Source organism: Anomaloglossus baeobatrachus, chromosome 6 (assembly GCF_048569485.1).
Source record: "Anomaloglossus baeobatrachus isolate aAnoBae1 chromosome 6, aAnoBae1.hap1, whole genome shotgun sequence".
Lineage (NCBI taxonomy): Eukaryota > Metazoa > Chordata > Amphibia > Anura > Aromobatidae > Anomaloglossus > Anomaloglossus baeobatrachus.
Window position 1 is genome coordinate 59728197 of NC_134358.1, and position 20662 is coordinate 59748858.

The 20662-nt window shown below is 43.2% G+C and overlaps 1 protein-coding gene across 7 annotated transcripts in view; it reads left to right on the forward strand.

Annotated features, from left to right (window-relative positions):
- Positions 1-20662, forward strand: part of CSMD3 (CUB and Sushi multiple domains 3) — a 2007504-nt gene that overhangs the window by 1281465 nt on the left and 705377 nt on the right. For all 7 annotated transcript variants that reach the window (XM_075352941.1, XM_075352934.1, XM_075352935.1 and 4 more), the window contains 2 exons: positions 14555-14746; positions 16743-16881. In XM_075352941.1, the coding sequence (XP_075209056.1) occupies positions 14555-14746; positions 16743-16881 (331 nt within the window). The remainder of the gene's footprint in view (positions 1-14554; positions 14747-16742; positions 16882-20662) is intronic.

Below are 20662 nucleotides of genomic sequence, written 5' to 3' on the forward strand. Positions count from 1 at the left end.
ACTGATGGGGTGGGTGTCTGTGTGGCCCAATTTTTGGAAAAAAGGGAGACTCCGCTTGGAGTAACCCTTGCTTGCTGTGTTTTTAAAAGAAGCCAAGATGAACAGAGCTGGGATCAGGAAAGACTTTGCTACCTACCCCGGTGTCATCCTGGGGACGGATAAGAATGGCGTATTTTTGAATGTGCTTGATGCAAATGTAGCTGTGAAGTGTACAACTGGGGCACAACTGCTGCCACTGAAGGGGTGGGTGTGTGTGGGGCCCAATTTTTGGAAAAAAGGGAGACTCCGCTTGGAGTAACCCTTGCTTACATTGTTTTTAAAAGAAGCCAAGATGAACAAGTCATGGGTCAGCAAAGACTTTATCTACCTACCCCGGTGTCATTCTGGGGACGGTTAATTATGGCATATTTTTGAATGTGCTTGATGCAAATCAAAACATCCTGTTTGCAACTAGGGCCCAAGTGCTGCCACTGATGGGGTGGGTGTCTCTGTGGCCCAATTTTTGGAAAAAAGGGAGACTCCGCTTGGAGTAACCCTTGCTTGCTGTGTTTTTAAAAGAAGCCAAGATGAACAGAGCTGGGATCAGGAAAGACTTTGCTACCTACCCCGGGGTCATCCTGGGGACGGATAAGAATGGCGTATTTTTGAATGTGCTTGATGCAAATGTAGCTGTGAAGTGTACAACTGGGGCACAAGTGCTGCCACTGAAGGGGTGGGTGTGTGTGGGGCCCAATTTTTGGAAAAAAGGGAGACTCCGCTGGGAGTAACCCTTGCTTACATTGTTTTTAAAAGAAGCCAAGATGAACAAGTCATGGGTCAGCAAAGACTTTATCTACCTACCCCGGTGTCATGCTGGGGACGGTTAATTATGGCGTATTTTTGAATGTGCTTGATGCAAATCAAAACATCCTGTTTGCAACTAGGGCCCAAGTGCTGCCACTGATGGGGTGGGTGTCTCTGTGGCCCAATTTTTGGAAAAAAGGGAGACTCCGCTTGGAGTAACCCTTGCTTGCTGTGTTTTTAAAAGAAGCCAAGATGAACAGAGCTGGGATCAGGAAAGACTTTGCTACCTACCCCGGGGTCATCCTGGGGACGGATAAGAATGGCGTATTTTTGAATGTGCTTGATGCAAATGTAGCTGTGAAGTGTACAACTGGGGCACAACTGCTGCCACTGAAGGGGTGGGTGTGTGTGGGGCCCAATTTTTGGAAAAAAGGGAGACTCCGCTGGGAGTAACCCTTGCTTACATTGTTTTTAAAAGAAACCAAGATGAACAAGTTATGGGTCAGCAAAGACTTTATCTACCTACCCCGGTGTCATTCTGGGGACGGTTAATTATGGCGTATTTTTGAATGTGCTTGATGCAAATCAAAACATCCTGTTTGCAACTAGGGCCCAAGTGCTGCCACTGATGGGGTGGGTGTCTGTGTGGCCCAATTTTTGGAAAAAAGGGAGACTCCGCTTGGAGTAACCCTTGCTTGCTGTGTTTTTAAAAGAAGCCAAGATGAACAGAGCTGGGATCAGGAAAGACTTTGCTACCTACCCCGGTGTCATCCTGGGGACGGATAAGAATGGCGTATTTTTGAATGTGCTTGATGCAAATGTAGCTGTGAAGTGTACAACTGGGGCACAACTGCTGCCACTGAAGGGGTGGGTGTCTGTGTGGCCCAATTTTTGGAAAAAAGGGAGACTCCGCTTGGAGTCACCTTGCGGTGTTTTACATGACTTTAGAAGGGCGTGCCATGCCTATATCTGTGTGTCCTCCTCTTTTTCCTTGTCCAGCTGTTTTGTTTTCGCATGAGTATATGTCCTTGTCACTTTCCCATGTGTTTGAGTTGTTTGTCACCTTTTGGACACCTTTGAGGGTGTTTTCTAGGTGTTTTTCTGTGTTTGTGATTGCCTGCCATTGTTTCCTATGCAGTTCGAGTTCGGTTCGTCGAACGTTCGACGAGCCGAACTCGAACGGGACCTCCGTTCGCCGAACCGGCCTCGAGCCGAACCGGGACCGGTTCGCTCATCTCTAGTAAAGTGTCACATCAGAAAGAGCAGAAATAGTAACATAATAAGACAAAGTTTACATACCAGAGCACGGTGTGTTATTAGTTTCTTTCCTCCCCCCAAAATTTTATTTTAAAATCTTTTAATGTAATCTCAATAAATGTTTTATTATTGTGTATCATATTTATAGGTTTATATTTATTGATCGATACACTATCCTGTTGTACTATCTCTTTGTCAGTGTAATTGTTAGATTATAGGTGGAACATGATTTACTTATATTTACCTTCAACCTTAACGCTATCAAAATATAAAATTAAGTGCTAGAGTACTAGTGCTTGAGGAAAATACATAACTAGAGATATAATCAAATAACACAATATGATATCTACCAGTAAAGACAAAGACAGTACTTCAGGAAGCAAAAGGAAAGTTTAAAATGCCCCTCACAGGAAATCTCCCTAATGTATCACTGATAATTGTTAGCTTTTTCAGGGCTCCTAAAGATAATGGATCTCTAGGTAGTGGTTAAAGTGAACCTGTCAGGTTCAATATGCACCCAGAACCTCGAGCAATTCTGGGTGCATATATGTAAATAAACAGATCTTTAGAAAAAGTATTTCTAAATATCGTTTGTTATATGCTAATGAGGCCAGCGACTAGTCGCAATAACGTTACTTCCCTTGGCTGGTCGATCCATACAGCATGTTAGCACACCTCTGTGGGCGTACTACTAACATGCTAATTAATGCACAGCAATGTGCACAGACCTCACTCTTTACGGCAACCGGAGAAGGAATGATGCACACTGGGCATGATCCGGAGTCCTCAGCACTTCTGGACATGTGCACTATACCTCACTGAAGCGGGGAAGCCTACACCCAGTATCAGTTAAGTGATCAAAATCATGCCCACTGCGCATCCATCCTCCGATCACCATGAAGAGTGAGGAATGTGTGCATCACTGCGTATTAATTAGCATGTTAGTATGCCCACAGGGGCGTGATAGCCTGCTATGTGGGCCAACTTGCCAAGGGAAGTAATGCCCCTCAGTGTCATTAACAGGATAGTTGCTCATAATTTGAAAATATTCTAGTCGTAAGGAAAATCATCCCATACACTGACCTGTACTGGGATTGTGCTGCTACACAACAACTGATCAGAACAAGCAGAGGTGCAGTGTAAAACATGTAAAACACCCTCTTAACTGTAGTTATTTACCATTAATTTATTGCTCTAATTGCAAAATAACTATTTTTCCTCCGAATCACATTGGGAATTGGGAGAGATTTATAATAATGGCACATAGGAAACGTATAGTGGATTCTGAGTGGCAACCAATCATATTGCATATAGTTTTCAGATGGCTTCTACATACAATAGGGAAATCTGATGAAATACTATAGTAAACTGTTCTGTTTTTCATTATTTACTAGCCCTATTAAATCTCCAGATTGTTCCTCATCCCATGGCTTTCCAAAGACTCAGACTAATCTTGTAGACTAAACTCAAGATACTTAAAATATAAAGAATATAATCTGGATAAGAAGGGCGGCACGGTGGCTCAGTGGTTAGCACTGCAGCCTTGCAGCGCTGGGGTCCTGGGTTCAAATCCCACCAAGGACACCATCTGCAAGGAGTTTGTATGTTCTCCCCGTGTTTGCGTGGGTTTCCTCCCACACTCCAAAGACATACAGATAGGGACTCTAGATTGTGAGCCCCAATGGGGACAGTGTTGCAAATGTATGTAAAGCGCTGTGGAATTAATAGCGCTGTATAAATGAATAAAATTATTAATTATTATTATTATATTTTCCAAGATTTTTTACTTAAGTTTCAGAATTTTCACAAAATAATGTTGAATTTTCTTCATGTGTTGCCATAATTTACTATAAAACTGCAATTACACAGTAACAATAAAGAGTAAAGTAAATATATGGTTTACCATGTAAATAAGCCTATAACTACTAAGTGGACAATTAAAATGTACATTGTAGGTTGAAGTGTTCAACCCAATTCATTAAATAAATATGAAGACAGTCACATGATAGAAAAGTTAAAATTGACTTTCATTTATATAATATATATATATATATATATATATATACTGTATGTATATTTAAACAATTTAAATGTTTTTAATGAAACTCATGCCGGCAACTGCATTTCGCAGCAGACAACTTAGACAGTGTAGACGAGACACATTAATAATAACGGTGCTGATCACACACTTTGTCTTCCTTCTTGTTTTCTATGAAGAAAAATAAGAACTGAAGAGTAGAGGTGAAGATGATAGAGTGTCGGAATGTGATTGAATGCAATTTTAGAACAGGATTTGTTCCATTATGTTTAATCTACAAGTTGGCGTGGATGGTTGGATGAGATCTTGGGTCAAAAAAGGAGACTAAAATTTGCAGACTCGGAGAACAGTTAAGCTACATAGCAAATAATCAAGCAACTTCTTTAAAGGAGTTGTCCAGCAGAACAAAGAAAAGACTGGGGCACTCAACCATTGTAAAAAACATTCTTTATTTCTTCCCACAATTAAAATCATAGGAGGGGGATGCAAGAGACGTATAGGAAGACAGTGACCGTTTCGCGCACAGTGGTGCTTTGTCGGGTTCTGACAACAGTACCAGGACCCGATAAAGCACCACTGTGCACAAAATGGTAACCCTCATCCTATACGTCTCCCGTATCCCCATCCTGTGATTTTAATTGTGCAAATGAGAAAGCCGCGGAGACACCATCACATGTTTCTCAACGCTGGCAGGAAACTAGCCAGGTCTTTCACCGGGAAGGAACAACCACGGGAAGGGCAGTCTCCAGTCAAGGAGACCACCTATACCAAACATGGTATCCGTCCACAGACAGCCGTTTCGGGGTATTTGCCCCTCATCAGTGTGGAGAAGGAATCTGGCTAGTGGGGGCAATGCCTAGTAAAAGACTACTTAAGCAAGCATTGTTGACCTTAGGGAGATCAACATATCCACTGCGGAGACACTAGCCCCCACTGAGCTGAGATAATCTTATATATGTGTCCCTTGTTTGTACTGTGTAATGACCGTGTCTGACCATACAGCAACATGGTCTAAATATACCACAGCTCCTGGGCAGGGAAGAGTGCAAAAAAGGAGTATTCAAACAGGACTGCATGGGATCACAGCTGACTTTCTGTGACGTAAAACTTTTCCCTGCTTGTTTTTAAACATGTTTTAACTCAGTAAGCATTAGCTAAAATTCCATGTCTGTATATTTTCTTTTGCTTCCTTCCCTGCCCAGGAGAAGTGGTGTGGTCACCACATGTCCCTGAATGGTCAGAAATGACCATTACACAGTACATATCATGGGCACATGTGTAAGATTATTTTAGCACATGAACATTCTTTATCACATCCAATTGTGAAAATTATTATTCTAAGATCCCTCGATTAAGATGTATTTACTTTGTGGACAACTCCTTTAAGTATACTCTATTGTATACTTTTCATTTTAGTGGTAATAGGTGTTACGGGGGGCTGTCTGATAATAACTTAAAGGAGTATCAGACAGTCAGGGTCCACCGTGCAAAGACTCTGCTGCAGACTATGGCAGAGTGCAATACCTCTGTTAACTCACAGAAGGATATAATAAGTAAGTAAAGCAATTCCTCCCTTACTTGGAGGGTGTGTGGAATGATCTCTGTTAATAATCACAGAGACAAAGGCAATGTGTGCGAAATGGCACCTACCTAGGTCCGCTCTTCTAGTGGTGCAAAAGAGACGAACAGCAGCGTAAGCCGCACAAAGCTCCTACCTGCGTTCGCTCCACTAGTGTGCGAGGACACGAACCACTAGATATGGCACCTGCCTAGGTCCGCTCTTCTAGTGGTGCAAAAGAGACGAACAGCAGCGTAAGCCGCACAAAGCTCCTACCTCTGTTCGCTCCCCTAGTGTGCGAGGATACGAACAACTGCCAGACGCAGTATAAGGAACGTTACCCTAGCGGCAACGTCCACCTACGAGTCGAATCACAAGGCCCAGCCAGACCATGTGCCTCAGGCACCTGCCTATGTCCGCTCCCCTAAGAGGTAAGGATACGGACAGCAGCCGAAGCTGTAAGGTATAAGAACGCTACCCTGCCGGTAGCGCTCACCTTGCATAGACAAAGGAATGCCTAGAGGAACGTGCACAGGGCGTCTACCCTCATGCATGAACCAAGAGGACTGAGCGCCATGCGGCGTGTGTCAGGGTCTTATATAGACTCTGTGCCTCATCCAAGATGGAGGACACCAGAGCCAATCCGCTTCCAGAACGACAGGAGTGACGTCATGCTGGCCTATCACCGAGCAAGACGTCACAAGCACATGACCAGCGACCAATCGGCATAGAAGGTGTCAGAGACATGTGACCTCGTGTCAGCGATGATGTCACCCGCACATGTGCAATGGCTCCAAGATTGGACTTAGTCTCCGGCGCTCGCACATGTGCAGTAGCAAGAAATCTGGACTTAGTCTCCAGCGCTCGCACATGTGCAGTAGCAAGAAATCTGGACTTAGTCTCCAGCGCTCGCACATGTGCAGTAGCAAGAAATCTGGACTTAGTCTCCAGCGCTCGCACATGTGCAGTAGCAAGAAATCTGGACATAGTCTCCAGTGCTCGCAGCAACCGTAACAGTACCTCCCCCTCAAGGGCCCCCCTCCCGGCGACGCAGATAATCGGCAACTAAGTCGGGAGCATGGACAGCCTCCTCAGGCTCCCAAGAGCGATGTTCCGGGCCATAGCCCTCCCAATCTATCAAGAAGAACCTGCGCTCTCTAACCATCTTAGAACCAACTATGGCTCGTACCTCATAGCTAGAGCGAGAGGAATCAGAGGCAGGAGAGTGCACTTCACGAGCGTGAGGTAAAATAGCCGGCTTTAGCAGTGAGACATGGAATTTGTCATGAATCCTAAGATGGACAGGTAACTTCAATTGATAGACTACAGGATTTACCTGTCGAAGAACCTCATAAGGACCCAGGAAGCGAGGAGCAAATTTGACAGAGCTCACTCTAAGTCTCACGTGTTTTGCAGAGAGCCACACAAAGTCCCCTGGAGAAAAGACAGGAGCCGGGCGACGAAACCGATCGGACACCGTCTTCATACGGTCCTTAGCTGCTTGGATCGACTCTTGAGTCCGATCCCAAACCTCTCTGGCATTAGTTGCCCAGTCGGCCACAAGAGGAGGAGGTGCAGCAGCGGGAAACGGTACCGGTACCCTAGGGTGTTGCCCATTATTGAGTACGAACGGTGTCTGCCCAGTGGCCTCAGCCAGCGAATTGTTAAGGGCAAATTCTGCCCAGGGTAGGAGGGAGGACCAGTTATCGTGGTTCTCAGCAACAAAGTGTCGAAGGTATATAATCATAGATTGATTGGTACGTTCAACCAAACCATTAGTCTCCGGATGGTATGCCGAAGAGAGATTCAACTCAATTTGCAGAAGGCTACAAAGATCTCGCCAGAAACGGGAAGTAAATTGCGGGCCTCTATCACAAATGATACGATCTGGCATCCCGTGAAGCCTAAAGACATGCTTGAGGAATAGTTTGGCTAGTACCCTGGAAGATGGGATTCTCGATAACGGTACGAGATGAACCATCCGGGAGAAATGGTCCGTAATGACCCACACAAATCTATGTCCCTGTGAACATGGAAGATCACCCACAAAGTCCATGCCTACCACCTCCCATGGTCTATCTGGCACTGGTAAAGGATGCAAGAGCCCAGCCGGTCTCTGCCGTAATGGACGGTTGCGAGCACACGAGTAGCAGGAACCGACATATCTCTTGACGTGGCTGGCTAAGTGTGGCCACCAATACCACCTCTCCAGTAACTCTCGTGTCCGCCTAATACCAAAATGCCCACCCACCTTTGAGGTGTGGGCCCATGACAGTATATCATTCTGTCGATCAGGCGGAACAAATGTCTTGCCCGGTGGGATTTGGTCTAACGTCACAGGAGAGAGCGTATGAAAAACCCTGGAGGGAAGGATAAGACGAGGTTCGTCAATCTCTTCCTGGGTAGAAAGCATAGAGCGAGACAGGGCGTCTGCCTTGTTATTCTTACTCCCAGACAAATAGTTGATGGAGAAGTGAAAGCGGGAGAAAAACAAGGACCAGCGGGCTTGGCGAGGATTCAGACGCTGAGCGGTTTGTAAGTACGTCAGATTCTTATGGTCTGTATAGACCTGGAAAGGATGTTTCGCTCCTTCCAGCAAGTGACGCCACTCCTCCAAGGCTAATCTCAAGGCGAGCAGTTCCCTATCCCCAATGGTATAGTTTCTCTCTGCCGGTGAAAAGGTTTTAGCAAAGAAGAAACACGGCCTTTTTCTACCTGCACCGTTCTTTTGATACAAGACTGCACCAGCACCCACTGAAGAGGCATCAACCTCTAAGAGGAAGGGCTTACTCTCATCGGGTCTTTGAAGAACGGGAGCAGTTGAAAAGTGTCTTTTTACTGCCTCAAAAGCCTGAGATGTCTCAGTAGACCAGGCTTTGGGATTAGCACCTTTCTTAGTCAAGGCCACCAAAGGGGCCACCAAAGTAGAAAAATGGGGTATGAACTGCCTGTAATAATTTATAAATCCTAAGAAGCGTTGCACCGCCTTCAAGGAATGAGGTTCGGACCATTGCAGGACAGCAGAGAGCTTCGCAGGATCCATAGCCAGACCCTCTTGTGAGATAATGTAACCCAAAAAAGGCAATGAGGACTGCTCGAATACACATTTCTCGAGTTTAGCAAACAATGAGTGCTCCCTTAAACGGGAAAGGACACGAACGACATCCTGACGATGAGTCTCCAGATCAGGAGAAAAAATCAGGATGTCGTCCAGATACACCACTACTGAGGATAACAGTAAATCCCTGAACACATCATTTACGAAGTCCTGAAATACTGCGGGTGCATTACATAACCCAAAAGGCATGACGAGGTATTCATAGTGACCGTCTCGGGTGTTAAAAGCGGTCTTCCATTCGTCACCCTTTCGAATTCGTACCAAGTTATACGCACCCCGCAGATCCAACTTCGTAAAAACTTGAGCTCCTCTCAGTCTGTCAAAGAGCTCCGAAATTAAAGGTAATGGGTATTTGTTCTTTATTGTGATTGCGTTGAGACCCCTGTAATCTATGCAGGGACGCAAATCACCCTCTTTCTTCCGAACAAAGAAAAACCCAGCTCCCGCGGGAGAGACAGACTTACGAATGAACCCCTTCTCTAAGCTCTCTCTTATATAGGTCGACATGGCCTCCGACTCAGGTATCGACAGGGGGTAAACCCTGCCTTTAGGTGGAACCGAACCTGGGATAAGGTCTATGGCACAGTCATACGGCCTATGGGGTGGAAGAACCTCAGCACCCTGTTTGTATAACACGTCAGCGAAATCCAAATAGGGTGTAGGTATGGGAGAGAGATCAGTTGATGCAACTGCAACGACCTTAGGTGGTAAGGGAAGACATCGGGACTGACATTTCGAACCCCAACTAATAATGCTGTCAGACTCCCAGTCAATGTGAGGAGCATGAGTCCGAAGCCATGGAAGACCCAGAAGGACGTCGTCTATACCCTCAGGCAAAACAAGAAAAGAAATCTCCTCTATGTGACCCTGAGACAGGGAAAGGCGCAAGGGAACTGTCCTCAATGTAATGGAGTCAGACAACATAGTTCCATTAACAACACGGACAGGAATAGGCGCCTCTAACATGATAGAGGGAATATTGTGTCCCTTTACAAATCCTGAGGACACAAAAATCCCGTCAGCTCCGGAATCCACAAAAGCCATAATAGGCCATGTATTCTCAGATAACGAGAGCTGACCTGGGATACAACACTTAGAGGGTGCAGAAGACGTCTCTAGTAACCCCCCTCTAATGGTTACTAGGCCAGGGAGTTTCCCTGACGACTAGGACACTTGTTGGCATAGTGCCCAGCCTGACGACATACGTAACATATAGGAGGACCAGACTTGCGTAGTCTGGAGAATGTATGACCTAACTCCATAGGAGTGGGAGATGTTTCAGATGCTGAGGAAGATGGTAGTGGACCCTCAACAACTGGAATAGCCCGATGCTTAGGGCGTGAGGAAGAGACCTCGAGTCTACGTTCCTTATGGCGTACATCGATCCTCGTTGCTACTGTGATCAAGTCCTCCAGAGAAGCAGGGACCTCACGAGTAGCAAGAGCATCCTTGACATAGCCTGCCAACCCTCTCCAGAAGATAGGAATCAACACCTTCTCTGGCCAATCTAGTTCTGCCACCAGAGTTCTAAAAGTAATGGCATAAGAACTAGTGGATAACGAACCCTGAGATAGATCTAACAGTCTCAGGGCCGCATCATGGGTAACCTGCGGACCCATTAATACCGCCTTAAGAGCATCAAGAAAGTCTTGATGTCTCAGAGTAACCACATCAGAGCGCTCCCATAGGGGAGTCGCCCATTCTAAGGCTTTGTCCTGAAGTAAGGAGATGATAAAGCCTACTCTGGACCTCTCCGTAGAGAAGCGAGAAGAGTTGACCTCTAGGTGTATCTGACACTGACTAATGAAACCACGACATGATCTGGCATCGCCAGAATATCTGTTTGGCAGAGCAAGTCGAGGATCATGTGCAGATGTCACCATGGTCTGAGGTTTATCCTCTATACTCTTGAGCCGTGACTCAAGTACTTGTATGTAACGGTGTAACTGCTGATATTCTGCCATAACTGCCAGACCCTTGGCTCAGTCCTAATGTTACGGGGGGCTGTCTGATAATAACTTAAAGGAGTATCAGACAGTCAGGGTCCACCGTGCAAAGACTCTGCTGCAGACTATGGCAGAGTGCAATACCTCTGTTAACTCACAGAAGGATATAATAAGTAAGTAAAGCAATTCCTCCCTTACTTGGAGGGTGTGTGGAATGATCTCTGTTAATAATCACAGAGACAAAGGCAATGTGTGCGAAATGGCACCTACCTAGGTCCGCTCTTCTAGTGGTGCAAAAGAGACGAACAGCAGCGTAAGCCGCACAAAGCTCCTACCTGCGTTCGCTCCACTAGTGTGCGAGGACACGAACCACTAGATATGGCACCTGCCTAGGTCCGCTCTTCTAGTGGTGCAAAAGAGACGAACAGCAGCGTAAGCCGCACAAAGCTCCTACCTCTGTTCGCTCCCCTAGTGTGCGAGGATACGAACAACTGCCAGACGCAGTATAAGGAACGTTACCCTAGCGGCAACGTCCACCTACGAGTCGAATCACAAGGCCCAGCCAGACCATGTGCCTCAGGCACCTGCCTATGTCCGCTCCCCTAAGAGGTAAGGATACGGACAGCAGCCGAAGCTGTAAGGTATAAGAACGCTACCCTGCCGGTAGCGCTCACCTTGCATAGACAAAGGAATGCCTAGAGGAACGTGCACAGGGCGTCTACCCTCATGCATGAACCAAGAGGACTGAGCGCCATGCGGCGTGTGTCAGGGTCTTATATAGACTCTGTGCCTCATCCAAGATGGAGGACACCAGAACCAATCGGCTGCCAGAACGACAAGAGTGACGTCATGCTGGCCTATCACCGAGCAAGGCGTCACAAGCACATGACCAGCGACCAATCGGCATAGAAGGTGTCAGAGACATGTGACCTCGTGTCAGCGATGATGTCACCCGCACATGTGCAATGGCTCCAAGATAGGACTTAGTCTCCAGCGCTCGCACATGTGCAGTAGCAAGAAATCTGGACTTAGTCTCCAGCGCTCGCACATGTGCAGTAGCAAGAAATCTGGACTTAGTCTCCAGCGCTCGCACATGTGCAGTAGCAAGAAATCTGGACATAGTCTCCAGTGCTCGCAGCAACCGTAACAGTAGGTTAATTGAAACAATCTTCTTATGGAGCTCCATATGTTTTCAAGTGAGTCATGAGTATCTTCTTCATGTTATCTGGATAGTTGTATCCTATACCTTTGGTGGACCTTTCAATCCACTGAAGGTCTTCTTTGGCACTCATACAAGGTAACAAGGCATTTGATGCAAATAGATGAGTAATTAAAGTTTTTGATGGTTAAAAAGAGGGATTCAAACTATACAGTTCTCATATTTAGTGTCAATTAAATTTTGGCTGTGCAATCCTTGTGTATGGTGGATTTAGCTTCTTCCCAAAAATGCTGTCCACCATATGTGGGATACAGATCCAGTTGCTCTTTGACATGTCTAGCGTAGTTTCTTGTTTGATATGTTTTTTAGATGGAGCAATTCAGGAGTTCTATACCATCTTCTAAGTGGTTTCTAGAGGTTTTTATTGCGATTTAATGCTTAAAGGAATTAAAGGAATCATTAATATCATGGCACATCAAGTCCATGGAAAAACATGCTTCTCATACTCACTTCCAATATAGCTGCAATAGAAAACATTGAACCAGCTTTACCATATAGTCCATTCTGTTATATCTGCTTGATTAATAACATTTAATGCAAAAGTTTATTTAATGGCATAAAAGTTGGAAAATATTTTGTACACCCAACGATACTCCGCTGTTAGCTACAAAGAGGGCATTAGTGAGCTAATACTGGACAACTTCTCTAATGGCGGGTTTCTGCCTACCCTTTTAGAGTGCTTCTATAGGGAAATTCATTAAGACTGACATAGCGCATGCCAGTCTTAATAAAGCATTCACCACAGTACCCTGACCTGATTCATCAAGCATTGAGTGTGGCTTAAAGAGGACAAACCAGCAAGATTTTGCTATATGAGGTGCAGGCAGTGCCATACAGGCACTATGATGCTGAATGCAGACATACCTTTTGTAGAAAGATGCGATGCTTGATTTATTAAATATCTTTAACCAAAGTGGCAGAAATGCACTGCACTTTGACAGGTGCAACTTGGGTGGGTCTTTGTGGGTCAGGTCCTCGGTGTTTATTCCTCCTCCGGTGTCCTCTGGCATGCTCCCTTTTCTTTATTTGAAAATTGTGTTGCCATTTATGTTGTTAGCAGTGCGAGTTCATTGCCACAATACTCAGGTCTCCATTAAATTGTGTTGGAGTCCGCGCATGTGCATACCGCGATCTCCGGCACCATTTTATTGAACACACTGTTTTGCAGACTATAAGAAGCATTGATGTGTGCACAGATTATTTTTTTTTACATCTACACATGTACCGATGCTTCTCTGTCTTTAACACAGTGTGTTCAATAAAATGGTGCCGAGATCGCGCTACGCACATGTGCGGACTCGGCGCCATTTTAATGAAGACCTGACTACTGTGGCAATGCACACGCGCTGCCAACAATAGCCATTGCAACATGGCACAATATTCAAATAAAGAAAAGGGGCAAGCCAGGATGACGCCGGAAGAGGAGGAATAAACACGAGGACCCACCAACACCAGCCTATATGGCACACAATCAAAGTGCAGTACTTTTCTGTAACTTGGATTAAAGATATTTCATCAACCAAGCATCAGATCTTTCTATAACAGGTATGTCTGGATTCAGAATCTTAGTGCCTGTACGGCACTGCCTTTACCTCAAATAGAAAAATCCTGCTGGTTGGTCCTCTATAATGAATGCTGTGTGTCTGATTTATAACATATGCCACTTGAAATGTACAGTACACCAATCTGTGACTGACGCACATTTTTTGGGTAAGTTACTCCACTTTCGTAGCATAACTTATAATGAATTTGGTTGGCGGATGTAACCATGCCATGTTCATATTGTCATAGTGGACCAGGATTGGCATGTAAATACCAAAAATCGAAATATTTTTGTGCATGTGCTGAGTTGCATAAAAATATTGCAACGTAAGATGTTTACAACAGATTGGTGGTTTAAGAACTTTGACAACTCGATCCCTATGACTTTATGAAACATGTTTGTAAGGTTCTGTTCAGAGTGTTACTTAAATCGACTCTTTGACCCACACAATCACTGAAGGAGAAAACAGGAGCTAAATGTCAGAGTTAGTTTATCTCTCTTTGGTATTCTACTGTCTCTTAAAAAGAATTTGTGAGCACAGTTTTGTAATGTAAAGTGACTCTAGTGGGGCTGGTAAACAAGTAAACTTCATACCTTTGGTAAAGAAAATCACATTGTGGTTCTTCTTTAATCAGCATTTGAAGTTTTCTGCTTATTTGATCTTACACACAGGGTCTTCTCTTCCCTGTCTGTGATTCTCCAGCCTCTCCGTCTGCCTCTGGTCTGTGAGTGAAGGGTCATTGCTGAGATTTCAAACAGTGGAGAACGGTCATTCACAGACTGGAGGCAGGCAGAGAGTCTGGGGAATCACAGACAGGGAGGAGAAGACCCAGTTTACAGTCCGGCTCCTGTGCACTGAAATCTAATTAGTAGAAATCTTCAAATGTTGATTAAAGAAGAACAACAAAGTTGATTTCTTCACCAAAAGTAGCCACTTAAGTCTTACAGCTCCATTACAGCTATGTCTTTGCTTTATATTGCAAAATTATACTGTAAGTTGCTCTTAACAGCAAAAAAAAAAATGCAAAACAATAATTCACTAGAAACTACTGAAAAATGTATCATTTCATAAAATTTTGCTTTACATCTCAGGTTCTGTGGCTACAGCTTGTAGAGACCCTGGAGTTCCAATGAATGGTACTAGAAATGGTGATGGACGAGAACCTGGCGATACTGTCATTTTTCAATGTGATCCTGGATATGAGTTACAAGGGGAAGAAAGAATTACTTGTATTCAAGTGGATAACCGATTCTTTTGGCAGCCTAGTCCTCCTTCGTGTATAGGTAATGTATTAAGGTTATCTTTTTGGTTCACTATATACTCTATTTCTGTATATTTCTTTTGCATGAAATTGATCGAAGAAGGGCGAAACGTACGTTAGGGCGATGGGGACATGCAGAGAACAGTCATTCTGGTAAGGCAAAAATGTAATTGTGTTAACTGGCAGTTTTAGTACATCTAACCTATAGGTACAAAGCACAGGCATTTTAGTACCCAGGCAGAAACTTATTGATATGTGAATATACAAGCCTTTTTTTTACTGGTGATTAGGCTATGCATGTTGTGTTGTCCCTGTCCCATGTCTTGATGTGTAGCACTGGCTACCAGCTAAAAACACATTTTTTTAATATATTGTTTAAATTGTATTATTTTTTTACACTGGTTGATAATAATTGTCTTTTATTGGGCATAAATATTCTTGTTTGCTTGCTTTATCTGCACAAGCAATTTTTTTGTTTTGTTGTTATATGAATATTAGTATTAAGGCCAAAAAGTTATATTAGTGTACAACCTTATGTGAACAATTGTGAGATTTGTATCCAAGTGGATAACTAATTTTTTAGGCAGCCTAGTCCTCCTTTGTGTATAGGTAACACATTAGGGTTATCTTGTTAGTTCATTATGTACTGTATTTTCATGTATTTTGTTTGCACTAAAGTGATCAAATATGTTTAAAAAATGCAGTAGTTATTCCTATAATAAAGTATGGTGCTTACAGAATGGGCACAGGTTTTATAAAGACAAAAAGTAATTTGCCAATTTCTGAACTAAACACCTTTAAAGGGAACCTGTCAGGTGTAATATGCACCCAGTACCACGAGCAGTTCTGGGTGTATATTGCTAATCCCTGTCTAACTGTCCCTGTATCTAGTAGCATAGATAAAGAGATCTATAAAAAAATACTTCTAAAGATACATTATAGTATGCTAATGAGGCCAGCAACTAGTCCCAATGGTGTTACTTCCCTTGGTTAGTCGGACCCCTAAGCATGTAAGCATGCCCCTGTGCACGTGGAAACATGCTAATAAATGCAAAGCATCAGAGGCATGGTTGATCTCACCACTCTCTGCTACCACCACACCAGAAGATGGATTTAGGCTCAGTTCACATGATCAGAAGTTCCAGACTTTCAGTCATGCGTACTATGAAGCTAGGTTTACGTGTTCCAGCTTCAAACTGGTGTAGTGTGTATGACCGAACGTTCGGGGACTGTGCACTGAGCTAAAACCCAGCAGTGACATCAGAGGTGAACCCAACCATGCCACTGATGCTGTGCATTCATTAGCATGTTAGCACTCAACTGTTGGCATAGCTAAGAGAACTAACCAAGGGAACTAACACCTTTGCAACAAGTCCCTGGCCTCATTAGCATATTATAAAGAATTTTTAGAATTACTTTTTCTAAATATCTTTTGATGTATGCTACTAGATACAGGGACAGTTAGGCAGGGAGTAGCAAGATGCACCGAGAATTGCTTGCGGTTGTGGGTACATATTGCACCTGAAAGGTTCCCTTTAAGTTGGGCAAGGTTGGAAGAGAAATAAATTAAGCAAGCAGTCGCCTAAAAGACAATAATTCTTGGGTTTCCATTTATGGAAATAAAAATTAAGATATGAAGTGACAAGCTTCAAGGGTAGCGGAACATATAACAAATGCCCACATGAATACCTTGGGTAGCGAAAAATGTTGAGTATAGTTTAAAAATCCATTGGTGGTTTCATAAAAGAGTAATGAATTAGCCTATAAGAGAGCATTTCCATCTCTATAAGTATTCTGTCATAATAGTGAGTTTGATGGCCTAAAGAAAATGAGCACATACATACAATAGAGCGTACATAACATTGCACTGAACATATGAGAGGAGCTCGGGACTGTAAGCAAAGAGGGAGCTGAACCTTACTGTAACGTATCGATTACTATGCAAACAGTTTAATCTTGAAAGATCTAATAGCTCCAAACTTTACTTATCAAGCTAAATTGTTTTCATTATTTTTCAGCTCCTTGTGGTGGCAATCTAACTGGTTCTGCTGGTTTCATTTTATCTCCAAATTTTCCTCACCCATATCCGCACAGCAGGGACTGCGACTGGACTATTACAGTCAATCCGGACTATGTCATTTCGTTGGCTTTCATCAGGTAAATTGATGAGTATGCTTTATGATTTTTCTAACCTGATCCCTATAGGGCATCCTTTATGAAGACCAACTCCTTGAGATAAGTAAGACTGATATTTGTGTCCAAGGGTATATCTGTTTTTATATTGGTTAGTGGCAGAGTGAGTATCGGGGCATTTCTAAGGAACAGCCGTTGAGGAATGTTGGCACTGAACAAAGTGGGATGTGTTAACTCTATTAATAGGTTGGGACACACCATATCAGGGAGAGTTTACCCTACCCCTGTATCAGTTCCTCATCCCCAGATAGTGAAAGGGATTTGTTTTCTTTAGTCCTTTGTGTATTGAGTGTGGATTAGTGCTGTTTTAATTTAATTGAATAAAATACGGTTTTAACTGCACATTTACTTTTGCTAGGAAGGTATTTTTTGGTTTACCTTTGACTTAAGGCTTAAACAAACGCCTAAAGTGGCTTTTTTAATATATTTTTCAAGCGCATCTGTTTACTCCAGGTAAAAATAATTAAAACAGCTATATTCAGTAGTGATGAGTGAGCATGCTTGCCACTGCTCGATATTCTATCGAACATTGATGTGCTCGAGCACGCTTGTTACTCAATCAAGTATTGCGGGTGATAGGTGAAATGCTCAAGTCCTCACCTTTCATGTTTCACGGCTGTTAAACAGCCAATAAACATGTGGGCATTGCCTTCAATACATGGTAATGCCATAAAAATGATGGCTACTGGCATTACTGTGATTGGCCGACCACATTACATGAATGTGTTTTAAATGAGACCTGAGGGCGTGATGCTCGGCACCCTGTCCTCTAGAAGCAGTTCTGGGGGAGATAACATAGGAGGGAGAGCTTGGGTTTGAGCAGGGTTTGTACATTTGCATCCTTTAGTACTTTCCATGTGACACTGAAGAGTGTTTTTAGCTTTTTTAACTTAATAAATAAATTATTTAAAAAAACGGTTCGGGGTGCATCTATTTTTGATAACCAGCCAAGGAAAACCAGACAGTTGCAGGCTGCTATTACCAGTTTGGATTGGCCCATAGTTATTTGGCCCTTCCCAGCCTTAAAAATAGCACCCGACAGCCACCGCAGAATTGAAGCATTCATTAGTTATGTTAATTCTGGTTGTCAGCCCCAGCTCTTCATGATTGATCTAGTGTGGTGGCAATTAGGGTAGTGGTGATGTCAGCTGTGAATTGTCAGCTGGCATCAAGCCCAGAGGTTAGTAATGGAGAGACGTCTATCAGACACACGCATTACTAGCCCAGTAATAAAAAAAACAACAACACATACACACACACGCACTCAGGAAAAAAATACTTATTTAAAGAAAGACTCCCCACACTATTCCTGGTTCACCAATTTATTATTTTAAAACAGTCAACAAATCTCCCTCTTAATCCATGGTGTACTGGTCCCATGACATCCTTCAAATCAGCACTCTAATCTATGAAGCCTCATTCAGAGAATGAATCAAGTTGTTGAATTTCAGAGACGTTTAAATGTTAAATGGCACTGACTGTTACCGATGTTACTTGCATCTGCTAGCTATAGGGCAGGCTAGGTTCTTGAACATGTTTAATACTCCAGCACCCACTGTGTGACTTAGTATTACATTAGACATTGGGAGAGGTTAAAGTACAACAAGTGGCATAATTCTCACGTAATATTGCCCTATTATGTACATTTTATTTTAAATCAGTTCCATAAAATTAGAAACTAGCAAAATCCATTGCATAATTTTGTAGATTTACGAACATAAAATAGTTGGAATATCAACAGCTAGAGTTTAGAAAACTTAAATAGCAAGAATAAGAGAAAAACCGGGCACTGCTAATCAAAAGTAAGAGGCTGCTGTCAGTTCATTACTAGAAAGCATAGGAGCCAGGTGCACGTCCTAGGGCGTACACCATGTGTGAGATTCAAAGAGAGACGGAATCAGGCGGCACTTCAGCGGCATCCAAATGGTAGATTTATTTCTATAGATTCAAAGATATTCATACCAAGGGGTGCAGGTGGTGGGGGAGGGTAAGGTCAAAATCACAACACCGGACAATGGCAACCTGTTTCGCACCTTTGAGCTTCCACGGGTCCATCAATGTGTTTTATATGAGACCTGAGGGCATGATGCTTTGCACCCTGTCCTCTAGAAGCAGTTTTGGGGAGATAACATAGGAGGGAGAGCTTAGGTTTGAGCAGGGTTTGTACACTTGCATCCTTTAGTGCTTTTCATGTGGCACTGAAGGGTGTTTTTAGCTTTTTTTAACTTAATAAATAAATTATTTAAAACACGGCGTGGGGTCCCTCTATTTGTGATAACGAGTCAAGGAAAACCAGACAGCTGCAGGCTGCTATTACTAGTTTAGGATGGCCCATGGTTATTTGGCCCTTCCCAGCCTTAAAAATAGCATCCGACAGACACCGCAGAATTAAAGCATCCATTAGTTATGTTAATTGTGGTTGTCAGCCAGAGTCTATTGCATAATTCTACAGATTTATGAACATAAAATAGTTGGAATATGAACAGCTAAAGTTTAGAAAACTTATCTAACTTTCACAACTTTGTAATCTGTTTTAACTTATTTTTGGAATTGCACTTTAGATGCTTATTATCAAGCAGATCAATAAATACTTAAACTGAAAATTACTTTAACAACTCTATAAATAAAAAATTGGGATTGAATTGAACAATGTATTTTATTTTCAACCTGGAATTTTCCCAACTTTGGTTTTTGATTATGTAACCTTATAATAAAGACAAGGACTGAGCTCACGAGTTTTGCTTCAATGGATTGTCACTCTCTCTGGCAGATAACTCCTGTCAGATGATTACACCACTGTGCTCTATGCTGTGAATTTTCAGACTTATTCCATATCGTTTTCTTATCCCATTTTTCTCTGAAAATGCTCAAAATAAGCACTTCTTCCGATCCTAGCCCAGTGCCAAATCACCATGAAAGCCAATCATTGGCCACTGTGGTATCATGATCATGGTGACCAATGGTTCTGATCATTGCATGATACAATGGAGGAATAAAGAATGGGAAATGGTGCCAAATATATGAAATTCTTTCAGTATCATTTTTGCTTAATGTAATATGATCTTTGAGTGAAAACGTCAGTGATTATAAATATGTTTAGATTGCATTGGATAGGGGAGATGGTGAGTTGTTGTAATTTCTTAATCACTGGATAACTTGAGGATCAAATTTGTGACAAATTTCCAGAAATTATTGATTTAACAAATATTCTAACATACACCAAGTGCTTTGAGGATTTCAGAGTTGGGAATCATCAATAACGTGGACGCAAGTATCAGATATGCAGACAACTGGTCAGAACCCAACTGGAGTGTGGCTGCCTCACTCAATACATTTGCATTGAGTGAAGCCACATCCTGTAATCAGAATGTGGACAGGAGTCTGCATATTGCTTAGTCATGGACACTCCTGTCTCTGAAACTGTGTGAGAACGTATAAGTCTGCAGTCACTTAGAGTGATGCAGACACATGAATTTAGACCAGACAACCCGTGTGATGCTAGTCAGTCACTACTTACAGATAGTATAGATGGAAGGGTAGTCAGACAAGCCATGGTCAGGAAACTGGAGGACACAACAGGTCACAAGAGGTAAGCAGAAACGCAGTTAAGTCACAGGCCGAGGGTCAGAATTCCAGTAGAGTACATATTAGATTCAGGGAGCAGACAGAGACATGGTCAAGTGTTGGTCTGAGGTCAGAAACCAGTAGGTAATGACAAGAACAGGGAGCAAGCAGAGAGGAGTCG